The sequence below is a fragment of the Balaenoptera acutorostrata genome, chromosome 16 (assembly GCF_949987535.1).
Source record: "Balaenoptera acutorostrata chromosome 16, mBalAcu1.1, whole genome shotgun sequence".
Lineage (NCBI taxonomy): Eukaryota > Metazoa > Chordata > Mammalia > Artiodactyla > Balaenopteridae > Balaenoptera > Balaenoptera acutorostrata.
The window spans coordinates 83,083,665-83,101,116 of record NC_080079.1 but is presented as its reverse complement, the minus strand read 5'-3'; the positions used below and the strand labels follow the sequence as shown (position 1 = coordinate 83,101,116).

Here is a 17,452-nt window from a genome sequence, read left to right as displayed (position 1 = left end):
CCTGACCTGATACTTTTAAGTGGACTCACTTTTCTGCTCAAAGATTTATTTAAAAGGAAATCTTATGTCACTTTGATAATGGAAAACAAGGATCATGTTCAATAACTATATAAACAAGAAAACAAAGGATGACAGTTAAGCTTAAATTTTGAATTAAAATAAAAAAAATAGGATACAGGTGAATGAATCTATTCAATTTACAAAAATAGTGGAGCTCTGTGAAATGAATGAAACTTTGTATAATCAGTGTGTAGAAGAGGAATTTTTGGCTTGATTTCACTTCATTAAAGATGAAGGTAAGGCTCTGTGTCAACTGGACAATACTGCTGTGTAGTTTTGATGTTAACTGGACCCCCAAATCCTACTTCACATGAATCAGAGAAGTTTTAAGTTTTATAGGTTGAGTGTATTCTTTTTTAACGCACAGCCAAAAAACAACAGTTAAATATAAATAAATGTTAATTATTGTCCTATTAAAGTCATCTTGCATACTATCAGCGACATACAGTCTCTACTCAGGGAAACAATTATCTAGGCTATCAAAATGGAGAACATGAAACTAGATCATGGCACAAAAGGTCATTTCCATTTACTTCCTTCGAATGCCCTGAATCCCAGGCCTTCCCCCCCACTCCACATATTAAGGCCTCCTCTCTCCTTCCGCCCAGCCCTGCCCTCAGGCACACTGCTACTGACCTGGCCTAGTGGAGCTCTGAAGAGACCGGGGGTCTGAATAATCCTTTGCAGACTGTTGAGAGTTAACAGTAATTCATTATGTATAAATATTTTCAAACATAAAATTAATAATAGTATTATATTTTAACAGTGGACACTGTAATCTGAAAATATCCTGGAGCTAATGTTGATTTTGTGGTATTATTTACCCATAACTATTAGATTATTTTCTTTAAGTAAAACCAGTCCTTAGTTTGTCAGAGTAAACTCTTGGAGAATATGTGACATAAGAATAGCGAGACAAAGTCATAAAACTGTAAAATTCTTAGTGACAATGTGTCTTTGCTCTTCACTGAGTCTCCAGACAAAAGATATGGTTTGGTCATGAGGGCAGTAAGGATTATTGCCCTTAAAACACAAAGAGGGGGCTTCCCTGGTGGCGCAGTTGTTGAGAATCTGCCTGCTAATGCAGGGGACACGGGTTCGAGCCCTGGTCTGGGAAGATCCCACATGCCGCGGAGCAACTACGCCTGTGAGCCACAACTACTGAGCCTGCGCGTCTGGAGCCTGTGCTCCGCAACAAGAGGCCACGATAGTGAGAGGCCCGTGCACCGCGATGAAGAGTGGCCCCCGCTTGCCGCAACTAGAGAAAGTCCTGGTACAGAAACGAAGACCCAACACAGCCAAAAATAAACAAATAAAAATAAATTTTAAAAAAAAACAAAAAACACAAAGAGATAAGGCACTTTAAAAAAATTAACTTTTCTAATTCAAATTATTATATGCTCGATAAAGATTATTAGGAAAATTAGCATTTAGAAGAATAAAATTTAAATCCATCCCTCAGAACCACTGTTAACAAGCAACTTAATGTACTTTGGGTTTTTTTTTTTTAACAAAAAGCTTTTAAAATGTTATATACACAATGTAATTTTCTGCTTTTTTATTTACTTTCTGATCTTGGTTTTAATGGACAAATAACATCCAATAGCCATACTTTACAATGGTGTTTTGCTGTTGGTCACAATGCACTAGTGAGTCATGAAATCAATTCATGCTTTGTTTTTGTTTTTAAAAGGAAAAGAAAATGTCTATCACATATATTAAGGTTGTTTTGCTCCATGAAGACGTGGTTTCATTTATATAAGCACCATGATATACAACATATTTCTAACTGTGGCCTGTGATCAGTTTGCCAGCCACTGCATTACATTAATTAACTCCTCTCCTTTTGTTCAACACATGCTTTGTTTTCAATTTTTCAGTAGTACAAGCCTACAGTGAGCATTCATGTATGTAAATAATTGTGTACAACCCTGTGTACTGTCACCATAGATTTCTAGGAGTGAAATCAGTTGGCCAAAGGATACAGACTTTTTTGAGCCTCTGAATATATTTTGCCAAACTGCTGGAAATGGTTCTTAAGCAGGACAGAATCGTCCAATTCCTTTTCCATGGATTTTTTTTTCCCGTTTCTTACTTTTTATAATCATTTAAGGTAATAAACACCTGACACATCTTTTTTAAATGTATAAAAAATAATACAGTGAAAAATAAGTCTCCTTCCCATCTTTGACTCCCAAGTTTAACTCTCCCAAGGCAACTACTCATATCATATGTATCCTTCCAAAGACACACTCTGCATTTACAAGATTGAGTGTATGGTTATATACACTTAGCTGGACAGAAAGCTTATCTCCCTTTTATTTTTCACACAAGTGACAGCATATCATAGACAATGATCTGGCTTGGAGTCATCATTTAACCTACCAAGTGGCATTGATGAAACTTGAAGGCATATAGAATAGAGTATTATGTGAGTAAAAGATCTACTTCATGAAGGTTGCCGAGAGAAAACCCTACGGCTCCTCTTGTGGCATGTTCATGAATTGTATATCCCTACCTATCTTGTATGAAGTTTGCTCAAATTGCAGACAATAATTTGGCTGAGTTAAAAGAATCTAGCAACATCCTCTTTGAACAGAGCAAGAATCTTTATAAAATAATCTCCAAAGGGAATCTGATTATAACCAAGGAATTATCTTAGGAGAGATAAGTCACAGCCTGTATATTATCAGTATTTTCCTGTGAAATCAAGTATATAAAGATTAATGCCCAAGGGCTGTACTTGGGTTTTACTATAAAATCCTTTCCTTTTTTTGGAGGGGGGGCAGTTGAGCATTACTTTTATGAAATATATGTGATAAAAGTACAATATGAAACCTTAGTAACTCCTTTTCTTTTCTACAGAACTGGCAAGGGAACTGAATTTTTCAGTGGATGAAATCAATCAAATACGTGTGGAAAATCCAAATTCTTTAATTTCTCAAAGCTTCATGTTATTAAAAAAATGGGTTACCAGAGACGGAAAAAATGCTACAAGTATGCTGAAATTATATTACTTTAACTTGCAAAATTGCATATGTCTAATATTTCAGATAAGCCTACTGTTAATAAAATCACAGTGATCATAAAGTAATGGCAAGTCTTTTGAAGTTATACTTGTTTAATTTTGTGCTAATATTCTAAACTTCTGTCTTTAGGAAGCTTTTTAGGAAGCAAGTAGTAGGGGTTTTTTTGCATTTTGTCTATATTTGCATTTTTTGCATTTCTCTCTGTGACCATCAAAAATGAAAACATAATTCTAGCTGTTCAATCATGGGGCGGTAGTGGGAAACAATGTGAAGTTACTGCTATGGCCAGAAATGGATGTGCAGGGAGGTAAGAGAGAAAAGGATAGGATCAAATCATTTTATCCAGCCTGGTCTGTGATGGCAGAGAACTCCCCAGTATTCTTGGGTTTTGTGTGGTTTAGGTGGTGGTAGGGGAGTGGTGCTATACTGTGACAAATGCCAACCCATAACGATGTGGAATTGGTTACTGGGGGTTTGCCTGGGTCAGCCTGACCTTAGTAAGTCATTAATGCTAAGCATCAAATATAAGGGTGACCTATTTTGACAGTCTAACAGGAGAGGAATGTGTTTATTAGATCCCCTTATAACTAACAGGAGTCTAGCTGTTTTGAGGCCTATCTGCTCTGCGCCTTACAGAGATGGAACGAATGTTGCTGTCATCACACACAGCTTCACAAAATGATTCTTAAGACCCTAACATATCTTCCCTGGAGAAGCGAGCTTTCTGAGCCCTCTGGATAGTGAATATTGAAGAGGTGCAGTGAGGAGGGACTAAGACGCTAGGAGGGTCAAGAGAGCCATGCCTTTGTTGTGGATATTGTGATGACTTAGAAGAAAATAATTTAATTGGGTTTTCAACCTTTTTTTCCTCCTCTTTCAGCTGATGCCTTAACTGCGGTCTTGACAAAAATTAATCGAATAGATATAGTGACTCTGCTAGAAGGACCAATATTTGATTATGGAAATATTTCAGGCACCAGAAGTTTTGCAGATGAGAACAATGTCTTCCATGACCCTGTGGATGGTAACTGAATTTACTGTTCATATTTACTTAATCATTTGATAAAATTTGAAAGTGCAGTAGGACAAGGCAATCACGTAAAACCAATTAAATTATGATTTGCTTGACTTAATTTCTCATTTTCACGGCATATTCTCTGCCAGAGTCTGCAAACAAACACTCTGATAGAACAAACTTGATAAATGTCTCTGTTTTATAAAATACAAATAATGAAGTATAAAGGCATAAGTTAACTGAAAGAGTTGGTATCTCAAATATTTTATATGACCAAATGGAAGAAAATTTAATATCTAGAGATATTAAATTATCTATGTTGCTTTTGTCATTTTTATATTAACCTAAAAAACTAGGGAACTCTTTTATTCCTATTTAGGTAAAACCAAATTGTGGGCTATTATACAAATTGTTAAGTAAAATGGTTAATTACTGTTTTGAGAACAAGTATTTAAGCATGTACTGAAAGAGACGAATGTGTCACTCAAACAGGTGTTTTAGTTATTTAGCATTATTTTAACTTCATATGCTGCCATTTTTTGTTTGGAAAAACACTACTTGACCCATCGTATATAAAAGGTAGCATAATTTCTAATTCAATGAGCATAGATGTCGCTAATAACATAATAATTCCTCTTTTACATTAGCTTAATTTATATGATAATATTGTCATTTTTCCTTCATTATGTAAATTGGGGCTTCTTTCAACAAAGTATTAAGAAAAGTATGACAAATATCTTACTATGTTTTTCAAGATGTTCATCTTCCTTCATAAATGGAAATTTATTCGTGTAATGAATTTTGAGTAAAAAAATGTTGACACTATGGAGGCAAGAAGAGGAGCTAGGGATATTTTTCTACTATTCCAATTTTTTTAAAATATGGTGATTTTTTTCCCATTTTTAAACAGCAAAGTTAGACCACCAATAATCAATAACTTATAATTCTGCATATGTGACAAAACATCTCAAATTCTTAGAAAGTTTCTGCTTACTAAAGTCAACAGAAAATTTAAAGTGTACCTTGTTATCCCCATAGCATAAACATGTGGGTAATAATGTCAAAAGTGGTTTCTTTTTAAGCTTATAAATAATACCACAGAACCTGGAAAAAAGCTCTCTTCAAGGCCTTGTCTTATATGTGAGACCATATATTGATGACCAAACTCTCTGTGCACAAGATAAAGATAGACCAGTGTTATATCAAATTTTGGGTTTTTTGCCAAGTTTATAGAATATTTTAATATTCTTTACTGGGAAACTTTTTTAAGAAAAGTACTTTTAACAAACAAGATCATCAGAAAGCAATGGAAGTATTCAATGGAATTGAAAGTTTCATTTAACATTTTAAAATCAGAGTTATCATTAAATAAATCCACAAGGGCTTTTTGTTGCTACATCTTAATATTTTATATTCCCTATTTTTAAAATTCTTAGGGAAATTTATGTTTATGAAGTAAATTTTACTTGTGCAGATTATAAACCTCATGTAGTCTTAGATAAATTTTCAACATTCTGGTTTATGGGTGACCATAACAGAAAAATGTTCACTTACCTATAGTAATTTGAATTTACAACCAAAGCTAAGTTGGTATTTATCTTGGACTGATGGAAAAATTAGGCTTTAGTTTTGTAGACCAATAAGTCAGAAAGTGTGCCTGGTTGCCTTTTTGTTCCAGTCTCTCCTCTTCGTTGAACTTTTGTGAAACTTCCTTTCCTCACCATGACCAGAACCATTGTTGACTTTTCTCTCTGCTGAAGGAGAAAAATAACTCCCTTAGTCCACGCAGCAAAGTTTAAAACAAGGGAATTTCTCCCTCCTTCCCCTTTGTGTAGGCTGGTTAGTAGACCTCTGTGTTTCATAGCATTGTCATGAATATTCAGAGGGCTCTCTGTAAATGGTTTTCCTCCTGTCTCCGTTGTGTATCATTTCTTTTTTCTCTTTATTTGATTCGTGCTTCTGAGTGGACCCCTACCACCAAGTTCACCAAGACTTCCATACGTACACAACCCTTTCATCTCTGTCACATTATGACACCTGAAGAGTTTACATGGAGTCTTTTCTACTTTATCTGCTTTTTAAATCCTTTTCCTAACATCTTTTTAGATTTTTTTCCCAGTGCTACTGGTCTAAAATCTAATGGTCATTTCTTTCCAAAGATTAAATTCATTTTTCTTTGCTGTAAATTTCATGTGAAGTAAGTTAAGAATTAAGAGTTGGGTAGCATCACTCTTATGTACAGTTCTTAAAATAAGTTATAAGTAATTAATTATAAAAATTGGTTTCTTGTGGCTTGCTGTATTCAGTCCACCACAATGTGGATTTTGCATGCCAAAAGTAGAAAGATATTAATTTGGCCATGCAATAAATGTATCTTACGTAATGACAGCTAACTTTATATTGGATTAAACTTGTGTATTTAAGTTACTGTATTAAAATTACCAAAATCGATAAACAATTTATATCTTAATTAACTAGTATTCTATTTTATTGTAGTTTGCACTAGTCTTTTATTTCATTGTATTACATTTACTTGAACTACACCAATAAATTTATCAACATTATTCTGTAATTCATCACACATTTTCATACCTAATATAATTTAAGTCATTCCATGTGTTTTTGTTTGATGTGCTCTAATTCATTCCAGTCAGTCCAAATGTACTGTCTTCCATAGGTTATCCTTCCCTTCAAGTGGAACTGGAAACTCCCACAGGGTTGCACTACACACCACCCACCCCTTTCCAGCAAGATGATTATTTTAGTGATCTCTCTAGCATAGAATCTCCCCTTAGAACCCCCAGTAGACTGAGTGATGGGGTAGTGCCTTCCCAGGGGAACATAGAGCATTCAGCAGATGGACCTCCAGTCGTAACTGCAGAAGACACGTCCTTGGAAGAGAGCAGACTTGAAGACTCAATGCCTTTGACAGAAATACCTGAAGCAGTGGATGTACATGAGAGCCAGTTGGAGAATGTATGTCTGAGTGAGTATCCTCAATACCTCGGAAGGATGGCTGGGGTCCCAAAAGATGTTAAACCAGCAGAGCCATTGGAACAGACTAGAAAAGTAGGAGTGAGCTCTGAGCAGCAAGAGAAAGGAAAATCTGGTCCTGATGAGGAGATGACGGAAGAAAAACTCAAATCTCTATTTGAGGATATTCAACTTGAAGAAGGAGTAGAGTCTGAGGAGATGACAGAAGAAAAAGTACAGGCTATTCTTAAACGTGTTCAGCAAGCAGAACTGGAAATGTCTTCAATTACAGGTTGGCAGAATGAGACATCAAGTGGAAACCTAGAGTCCCCTGCTCAAGCTCGAAGAATAACTGGTGGGTTACTAGATCGACTGGATGACAGGTATGGCTCTGGGTCAGAAAAGGAAAGTGAAATGCAGGTTACATGTTAATAGTTTGTTTTCTTTATTTATTTTTTGGCTGCGCCATGCAGCTTGTGGGATCTTAGTTCCCTGGCCAGGGATCGAACCTGGGCCCTTGGCAGTGAAAGCATGGAGTCCTAACCACTGGACCGCCAGGGAATTCCAGTAGTTTGTTTTAAATATATGCTTTTCAGCAATTACTGTTTTTCTAAATTACCATTCCAATTTCAGGATAATACATGCTTTAAAGGTTGGTTCATTCTGCTAATCTGGAGAGGGAAAGTTACATTGAACTCAAATATAATTCTTAAAACTACTGATAATTAGCTGAAGTAAAATGCAAAAAGTTATACACATGCTAAAGATTAATACATTTTCTTTACTTTAGAAGGCTACCCTTTTCTACTTTATTACCTGTTGTATTATTCTTTACACATAGCCAGAAATTAATGCTCACTTAAGATAATGTAATAATTAGAATTCTAAGTCTTTTAGAAATATAAGCATTTCTATTGTTTCCTGACTTCAAACATAAATGTGCTTATTATACAAAATTTTAAAATACAGATTTAAAAAATCAATACAATGCCATCATCTAGCAATAACCACCACTAAAATTTCGGTGAATTTCTTTTACATAGGTGTTTTTAAATGTCTTGTCACAGAAAAATGCAGAGAAGCAAATAAGTCATCTATCCTTATCATACTAAGAAAAACAACTAACAAACACTTTATATATCCTTCCTTTTTTCTACATGAATATTTTATATAATTTGCAATATGGCATATGTAATTCTTTACCCCCAAATAATATGGGCATGATAGAAATTTGTTTATAACCAAAATAATTACCTAATCATGAATCTGGTTCTTTTTACAGTGATCTTCCTCTAGAAGGGTAAGAGCTAGTGTCCTTCAGACACTGGTTCAAACCCCACCACCATTAGGTTTGCACTTTTTGACTTTAGATTAATTTCTAAGCTCTAAGAACGCCACTGTAATTGGCTTTAAAAATAAGAATACTACTACTTTCCTCATACAGGTTTATAGACTGAAAAAGAAAGCCTGTAGCATGCCTACCCAATGACTGGTACAAATAGTCTCTCAGTGATAGTTGGCATTATTTTATTTATGCACACATAAAATATATTTTACTTCAGTGGTAACTAGTGATAAACCTCAGTTCTTTTCATACAACTTATTTTATAACCATGTTTAATATTTTCATATTTCTGATAAGCTTCTTGCTCAATGAAAATTCCCAAAGAGGGAGGGACAACATTTGCAAAGAGTTCACAAAACTCCTTTTGAAGAATGGGAGCATCAATGAATTCTATGTTCAGCCTACAGAATAGAGTATGGAGACAAGAAATAGTACTAATTTTGATGTCTAGGTTCAGATATAATCACATAATTTATAGTTGCATAACAGGAAATTAGATATAGCTAGGAGTTATAGTTATCGTACAGGGTCTTCACAGTATGCTGGGACTGTCCTTAAACATCCAGAATAGGATGTGCTATTAATATTTTTTGATAAAGGTGTTTAATCAGAATTTGATTTATAAGAATACGCGCATACATATACATAGTATGTATATTGTACATAGAAAACATTGCACTAGTTTTATTGCCTTCGGAATTCTACAGGTAATAAGCAAAGGTGCTAATAAAAACAATATACAAACTGTAAAATAAAGTAAAAGTCTATATTGAAACTAGTAAAAATGAGAAACCAATTTAAAAGAAAGTAATGGAAGAGAAAGATTTTTAAGAGTCAAAAGGAAAACAGTCCTCACAGGTAGTAGAAGCAGCAGGTGCGCACCCACACCCTTATCACCAGAGAGAGTCCGCAGAGGTCAGGAGTGGAGAAAGATGAGAACCCAAGTAAGGTTCTCACGGTTCTTCCACGGTTGGAAAAGCATGACGGTAGGATTCACAATTGGAAACACATACAAAGACTGGAACGTAGGGTTCTTGAGGATGCCAGAGCTCTCATCACAGGAATTCATTTTGTTCTCTGTCGTCAGTTTTTTCACTGGCAATAGAAAAGCATTTTGAGATCTCCTCCTCTTTTAGACTGGTGGGTCTGGAACTCTGGGTATCTCCGTGAACCTCTCAGGATTACTTTTGAAAAGATACAGAATCCAAGGAGCTGTATAAGTACAATTAAACAAAACAAAACGAAAACAGTGACAGCCTGGAGCCTGTGTATCATCTCCTCACCCCACACCCACACCCGTAACAGGCCCTCACAGTTTGAAATCTGATGACCAGATTTTGCATGCTTTTCTACTGTATGTCTTTAAAAGTAGTTAAGAACACGGCTGTTGAAAATTTAGAGCTTCTGAAGCCCATTTGCAGCCATATGTTACCATTCTAAATTTCCACATCTTCTCTGTTGCAGCCCTGACCAGTGTAGAGATTCCATTGCCTCGTATCTCAAAGGGGAACCTGGAAAATTTGAAGCAAATGGAAGCCATGCAGAAGTCACTCCAGAAGCAAAGACAAAATCTTACTTTTCAGAATCCCAAAATGATATAGGGAAACAGAGTGCAAAGGAAACTCTGAAACCAAAAATACAAGGTTCTGGTCGTGCTGATGAACCAGCATCATCACTAGCGGCGTATCAGAAAGCTCTAGAAGAAACCAGCAAGTTTGTCATAGAAGAGCCTAAACCCTGTGTGCCTGTCAGTATGAAAAAGATGAGTAGGACTGCTCCTGCAGATGGCAAGCCAAGGCTTAACCTCCATGAAGAAGAAGGATCCAATGGGTCTGAGCAAAAGGTACGTCATCTAGTTTTCCACCGTGCTGTCATTTAAGCTGAAAGTACTGACGCTTCAATTCTTTTGATAATCTTGTAGCACTGGGCCCAGTGTTCGTTACTACTTCCAAATTATCAATGCGTGATTGAAAATTGTAATACTAATAATGGGGGTAAAGAAAGTAATGAGTAAAATATATGCTATTTGTCATCCCTTCTTTCATTGGGTAGAAAAAAGGAATAAACATCTTCTTAGCCATTTTTCAGGAGGGAAAAGAATACAGGGATGTTAAGTAAGTAGCTTAAGGTCCAGTTTTAATTTTGTCTGGGATTTAGGCTTCCTCACTCCCAACCTAGTCTTCTTTCTTGAGGATGGAGGATAATTATCCTGACCCTTTCTGGTTCTTTTGCACAATTTAAAGAGTCGCTAGCATTGACCCACCTAAGAGTTCTATCCTATAAGGTCTGTTGCCTGAAAGGGTGTTTTAAAAATTGAAGAAACACAGTTCCCAAGCCTAAAATGAGGTGGGTATACTACTGTTGGTTGACGGCATTTAGAAATGCAACATTAAAAGTATCATTTTAATTATTTTTATATCTAAGTTGATAATTATCTTAATGTTTGTTTTTAATAATTTAAAAAACCTTACTGTCATATAATTATTTGCTTGCTTTTTGTACTTATATGTTTTTGTGCTACCATCTAATAGATTTCATTACTCTTTGAGGGTAAACATTTTTAGATATTAAGAAATTTTTAATTGAAATTATGATTCATAGATGGATATAAGAAAATTAAGATCAGTTCTGTTTCCTATATTTTTGACTGCTTTTTGCTCTCTCAATTTTTGTGTCTTTTCATGAACTATGCAGTAGAAATAGACTGAGAGTTATACATCTTTGGAATAGTAGTACTTGAAGTTTTCCCTAAAACATCTAGTTTACTTAAGATCTTCTACAGTGTTTTGGGTAGAAAAAAAAAGAAACAAATCTTTTGTAAAATAATGAGCCCGTGATTAATTTGAGGTTTAGAAAAATTTAGTAAACTCCTAATCACTCAGGAGCTAATTATCAGCTTATTAACTAATCATATTCTTTCCTTTTCCCTCCTGCAGGCTATTTTTTTGATCACTTTACTGCTTGTTAGGAGGGAAAGTGAGAGGAAATAAAATTCTCAGGACTTTCTTTCATTTCCTTCCTGACAAGTGTTGTTTTGAGTATTGTTTTCTGCCTTTTAGTTAACTCTTAGCATGTTTAAGCAATATGACTTTGGATGGAATGATCCCTTTTAAAATGAACCTGCAAAATCTAGGAGCAGTAACATAGTGATGTTTTAACTATGAAAATGTATTGTGCAAAAACCTATTAAAAATCGATAGGGAAGTTCTGAAATATGTAAGTAAGCATTTCGACAGTATACATGTGCCTACATATTGCCCATTGGGGAACCATGGAGAAGGCAATAAAGAGGATTTGAAAAAGAAAGTCTTAACCCCGAATGGAAATGCAGCTGAATTCATCAGTAATGGAAAATACTTACTGTTAGAAAATGGTTTCGAGATTTCTTATAAATGAGTTTGTGCCTTTAGCATTGGTCACTGGTCCTACTCCAATGCATAAAGGCTTCAGGAGCATAGCAATTCATAGTGAAGTTAAAGCTTCTGGAACATAAGAGTCTGACCTCACAAGAAATTCGAAGATGTCCAGGATGTATTTTTTGTGGCTAGACCATAGTACAATAGTAATCAACTAGGTCATCGGATGTATGATCTCAGAAAACAGCCCCCTTTTTGTCCCCTGAAAAATCAGGTCAAAAGTCCGGGTGCGGCTCTTAAACGGATGACTGCCTGCTGTTACAAGGTAAAAATCCTGCTGCTTTCCACCTCTTTACATGCAGCAACCCATGGCAAGGAGTACTGAGAAAATTCCATTTGGTCTCCTAGTTACCCTCTGTGCCATTGCATAGAGAATTCTCTAAAAGGAATTCTGATCAAGATTCTACTGCCATCTTCTCTCTACCCTTCACCTTAAGACTGGCAGAGACTCCATGGAGAAAATGGAAACAAACATTAGCCAAATGGCCACTTTTTCTTTATGTGAGGGGCTGGTCTCAGATGACTCTTGATAGGATTATAATTGACATCTAGGTTTGCTGTTAGTGTTTGCATTAACATATGTTCTTCTGCTTTTAAATGTTTCAAGTGAAAAACCTTTCCCCAGTGTAAGATTCTGGGTATGGATAATTCAGATTGAATTTTCTCTTCTGCCTCATCTAATCTATTAATTGCTAAATGCTGATTAGTAATTCTTCTGCAATATGAATTCGTCTTACCTTCTACTGCTTTTCTGAGCCATCGTAGGGCCTCCTTTCACAATATTTAGGTCATTCTAAGTGTCCTGAATTTATGGTCCTTTTCTAAAAAAATTTTAAAGTAATGGGGAATTTAGTAGCCAGTATCTTTGCAAGGAGTGAGAAACTTGAAAACTATTTCCTTTTGATACCATATTATTCAGTAGGGTATTTTGTTCAGATGAAATTTCCTACAAAGTTAAGGTTGATATTACTATAACATTTAAAAATATTTGGTAAGTTTACCTTTGGTGAAAAATGGCCTACTTTATTTGACTAACATTTCATTAATAATTTTTGCTAACACTTATACCTCCTGTAACAATTTTACTTATTTTTTTCCTATTTTTACCAATTCTGCCATTGATTTTTCCAATGGATATTAACTACAGTTTCTATCGCTGGGACTGTCAGATTTGGGGTAACTAGTACACTTAGAAAATAAAATACTAGAATTGTTTTCAGAACTCCACCACTAAAATTTAGAAATAAAATTATTCAGTGTATACTCTTGACCATGATATTTAAGTAGAAGCTGAAGATAATTTTCCCTTTGACTTATGAACTGTTTATCACTTGGTAGTTTTTCCTTATTCCTATCCTTATTGCCTAAAAAGTAATATTTTGTGTAATTACTGTATTCTTATCTGTACTATATTCTTGTCTGTGCAATGTTGTTTCTATTCTAATTTCATATTAGTTCTTTAAAATAAGACCTCAGGCTTTCAGATATTTTACATTCCTTCATTCATTCGAATAAACTCCTACTGAGTTCCAGTTATGTATTAGATATGAATTATGCTGATAAAAATCTCCTGGCAAATTATGCTGATATAAATTGTATACTTTTCGTAAAGTTCAAAATAGCTTTTGATAAAGTTGTCAAATCTGACCAAAATATCATAAAAATCAGAAATACTATGCCTTTTTCTGTAGATCAAGTGAAAGATGGCCTTTAACTGTAAGGTTTTACATTCATGTCAAATGTATAATATTTATTTTTAAACTAGCTTTAAATCTATATTATTTCCCCAAACTAATAATTAGTAGCATGTATGTAGTTTCTGATGCCAAAGTCTCCATCATTGTTATTTTTAATAATTTACAATTTTATTATCTTGATCTTTACCTGCATATATATACTTATACATTTACATATGCATTGCATTTATATATACACATAAGTATATATATGCATATACATATGCAGGTAAAGATCAAGGTAATTAAATATATATATTATTTATGTATACTTTATATATATTTATATACACATATATACATACACATACAGAGTAATTTCATTTAGAATTCTGCTCAAAACTTTCTTCCACTTAAATTTTTTTTAAGATTTCTGCAAATATACATCATGATTTTACTTAAGTGCGGGGAACCAGCAAGTAAAAAATTCTTTCTTGATTTCCCGTCTCAGAATGTCTTTTATTTTAAATGTGATGGTAAAATTCTACTAAAAATGCATTTACTCAGGACTTGAAAGGCAGTGACAGTGATTCAAGCTCAGAGGAAGAACGGAGAGTCACTACCCGAGTTATTCGCCGGCGTTTGATTATAAAGGTATCCCGAAGCCGGATCAGTATGGGGCAATGCTGTATTATTAGAACTTTTCTTGTGGTTTGGAAAATTCAGCATGCTTGGTAACTAAATGGCTCTGTATGTTTCTTTGCATATTTGAAAACTTATAAAAACAACCACCGAAAGGAAAGACTCACGTTGCATGGTAGTGAGTATTCTGTCTAGGCTTGTGTCTGACATGTGGCAGTTGTAATTTTATCTGAGAATTCTTGGCATTTGTATACTGCTTTCCTTGGAAAAGTGTTCTATGTGTGAACAAAGATTCCACCTTGGTGAGAGAATAGTTCATATCAAATGAAATGTTCAACTGAAACCCCAGAGGCTGTAATGAAGTATAAGGTAAGATAAAGACGAAAGAGAATGAAAGAATTAAAAGGCTCCCTTCTCAGCCTTAACAGTTTTTAAGTGAAAACAAGTTCTTCATTATCAATCAGTGACTAAGAATTCAGTGTTATAGCCTGGCATGGATGTATATGACATAATGCAAACCAAGCAAAAACTTCTGAAATAGGTTTTTAACTTGACTGACATACAAAAAATCAGGCTGTTTTTTTTTTTTAAGGCTGTATTTTTAAGTAGAGGAAGCAACTCTTACTGGAAGTGAAAAATGTAATTCTACCCTGTTACAGCACAGTTGAATACTATGAATAAATCTTGATTTCCCCCACAAAGGCCTTTTGAAGCACCGACCTTATGTATGGGAGGTCCTACAGACTGCTTCTCGCTGTCTGCTGCTTGTCTTCATTACTCTGCCTTTAGAGAGATCTTTCTTGATGTTAGAATAATTGAGTGCAGAGAACTAAGAAGCCATTTTCAATACACAGTCCTTTGAATGTGGTCCAAATAACTTGAGGCTCCTTGGTTGGCAGTTCTGAAGAGAAAGAAAGGAAAGGAAATATCTATTGAAAACCATTTATCAAACTTATCACCCATTTCCAAAGTGTCAGGACACCAAACCAGAGATGTAGGGAAGTTGGCTTAGGTATCCAAAACTTCTTAATCCTGCTGCTTGTACTTTTCTTGTAGATCAGATTTTCATCTTCATCTGAAGAGAAGAAAATCTGCCAAATCTGCTCTAGTATAGTTTTTCTAAGACTCTGGAAACATTAGAGAAGAAAATAAGTCCTTGTCTAAATCCTAAATTATCCACAAATCAACCTTAAGCTCAATAGGGGCCATGAAAAAAAGTATGAATCACTTTGAAAATTCCACATGGGCAATCCAAATTACTTACTGGTATCTAGCATTTTTGCAAGCATTTGGCCTGCTATTTATGAAGTCCTCATAATCAGTCACCTCCCACACATTTGCTGGGATTAGGGGGAAGAAATCCTTAATTTGGTTTTTCTGAACATGTTAAAGCCATACTCTGTTCAGGCTTTGCTAGTCCCATGATTAAAATATTACTTCTTGAAGACACTAAAGTGAAACATCTAGAAAAAGCACACCAGACATACTGTCTTGTAACTTGCTCTTTATGCTTAACATATGACATACTCATGTTGCATCAAATTCACCTCATTTCTTTATAATAGCTGCCCAGTATAGAAGTTGACTCCTCTACATATGACAGAAGAAAATAAACATAATCCTGCATAGACAGCGGGAGAAAGCATAGAGAAGTTTTACTCTGGGGAACACTAAAACAAAACGATAGAAACATCAACCCCCTCCCTAAGTCAGTGAGGGTTATTTCTTTTGGTCTCCTAGAATTCTACAACATGCATTAGCAAGTTAGCTTTTAAGTAATTTTGTTAGAAAGAGTTATTTATATATTTAAGCTTAACATATAATTATATATATTAACATTTTTATTAAGAGCTTAAGTTTAAAAGACTGAAATACACTGATGTTATAGGCTTCATAAAACAGAGGAGACTGTGTTCTCTTCAAATCTTCACTTCTTGAAGTCAGTGTGATTTTAGGGAGGTTGAGTGGAATCATCAGAGAATGGGTTTTATAAGTGGGGAGGGCATTGTATAAACAATGGAATCACTTAAATAAGCTTTGAGAAATGTCTTTCATACGTGACAGAGGAACCAAAAGCTAAAGGCTAGCTATAATTATAACTGGAAGCTATAGGTGTAAGAAAAAAATCTTTGTAAATTACATACATAGAAATCTTTCTGGTTAATATTTTTCTGTTCAGATTTTTGGGGGCAGTTGAAAAAGATCACATTTCTGTTGCCTTTTCTCTTTATTCCATATGTTGGTACCTTTTTAGTGTAAAAGAGCTTGAGACTGCAGTACTACACGGTAAATGTGACATCGGATCCATCTCTGTCAAAACACATAAAATGAGAATGTTAGGACCTAAAGGAGTCATTGAGACTAAAATTACTTCTTTTCCTAGATGACAAAAACCAAGGATCGGAGATGAACTGATTTACCCAAAACCACACAGCTGGGCGGGGACAGTTCTGAGACCAGAACCTAACCCCTGGTCCTCTAGAGAAGTGCCTTCTACCTGCGTTTTCCACAATACTGTATTCCTTCTCGTCCAGAACAAATTAAAAAGGAATAACTTTTCCTAGACTAAATTAGGCACTTGGCCATTTAGACTTTTCCGGTGGCACACAGAAGAAGGCAGCATTGAGCTATCTTTCCTGGAAACTATTTGATGGGGCCAGAATGCTAGGAATTTGACCTACTTCATGGAGGCTGTTCAACCTTGGACTGAACCAGCCATAGTAATTCCCCTAGCACTTAGCATCCTAGAGCGGAAAACTATTTGGTGGTTGTTCCATCCTTCCCAGAGCTAGCTTTGGCCAGGAAGTGTCAATGAAAGCAGTAGATATAGTCAGGATTCCATGATCACAAGTCTAGGCCAATCTGTGTTCTTAGCCATTCAGTTAGTATAATAAATGGAGTGAAAGTAGAATTTTATGATTTTTCTCTTTAATTTCACATGTGGATTCATTCTTTTTTATGTTTTTATATTTTTACATTTAATATTTTCAAGTCCTTAAGAAATGAGTCAAGTTAACAAACTCTCCCATTTGTTTTGGGATTTTTAAATTTTATAAGCATATTCATTTATTTCTCTATAGTATAATATCACAGTGGTTTCAAATGCTTGGAAGCAGTTTAAATTGACCAGTCCCTACGAGCTTGTTTACATTATTTGCTTAGCAAATGCAGTGATTACAAAGGTAAAAACTTTAAACCAACTCAAACCATTGTGAAGTTTGATTAGATTCAAATAACTGAATTTTTACTATATAGTTCAACTATATTTTTATTTCTACTTTTGAGTTTTACTGACT

General features: G+C 34.9%; 1 protein-coding gene across 1 annotated transcript in view; it reads left to right on the top strand.

The window, feature by feature from the left end:
• Positions 1 to 17,452, top strand: part of ANK3 (ankyrin 3) — a 299,966-nt gene that overhangs the window by 263,590 nt on the left and 18,924 nt on the right. The window contains exons 35-38 of the mRNA XM_057530616.1: positions 2,926 to 3,057; positions 3,970 to 4,113; positions 7,370 to 7,460; positions 9,887 to 10,265. Of these exons, the coding sequence (XP_057386599.1) occupies positions 2,926 to 3,057; positions 3,970 to 4,113; positions 7,370 to 7,460; positions 9,887 to 10,265 (746 nt within the window). The remainder of the gene's footprint in view (positions 1 to 2,925; positions 3,058 to 3,969; positions 4,114 to 7,369; positions 7,461 to 9,886; positions 10,266 to 17,452) is intronic.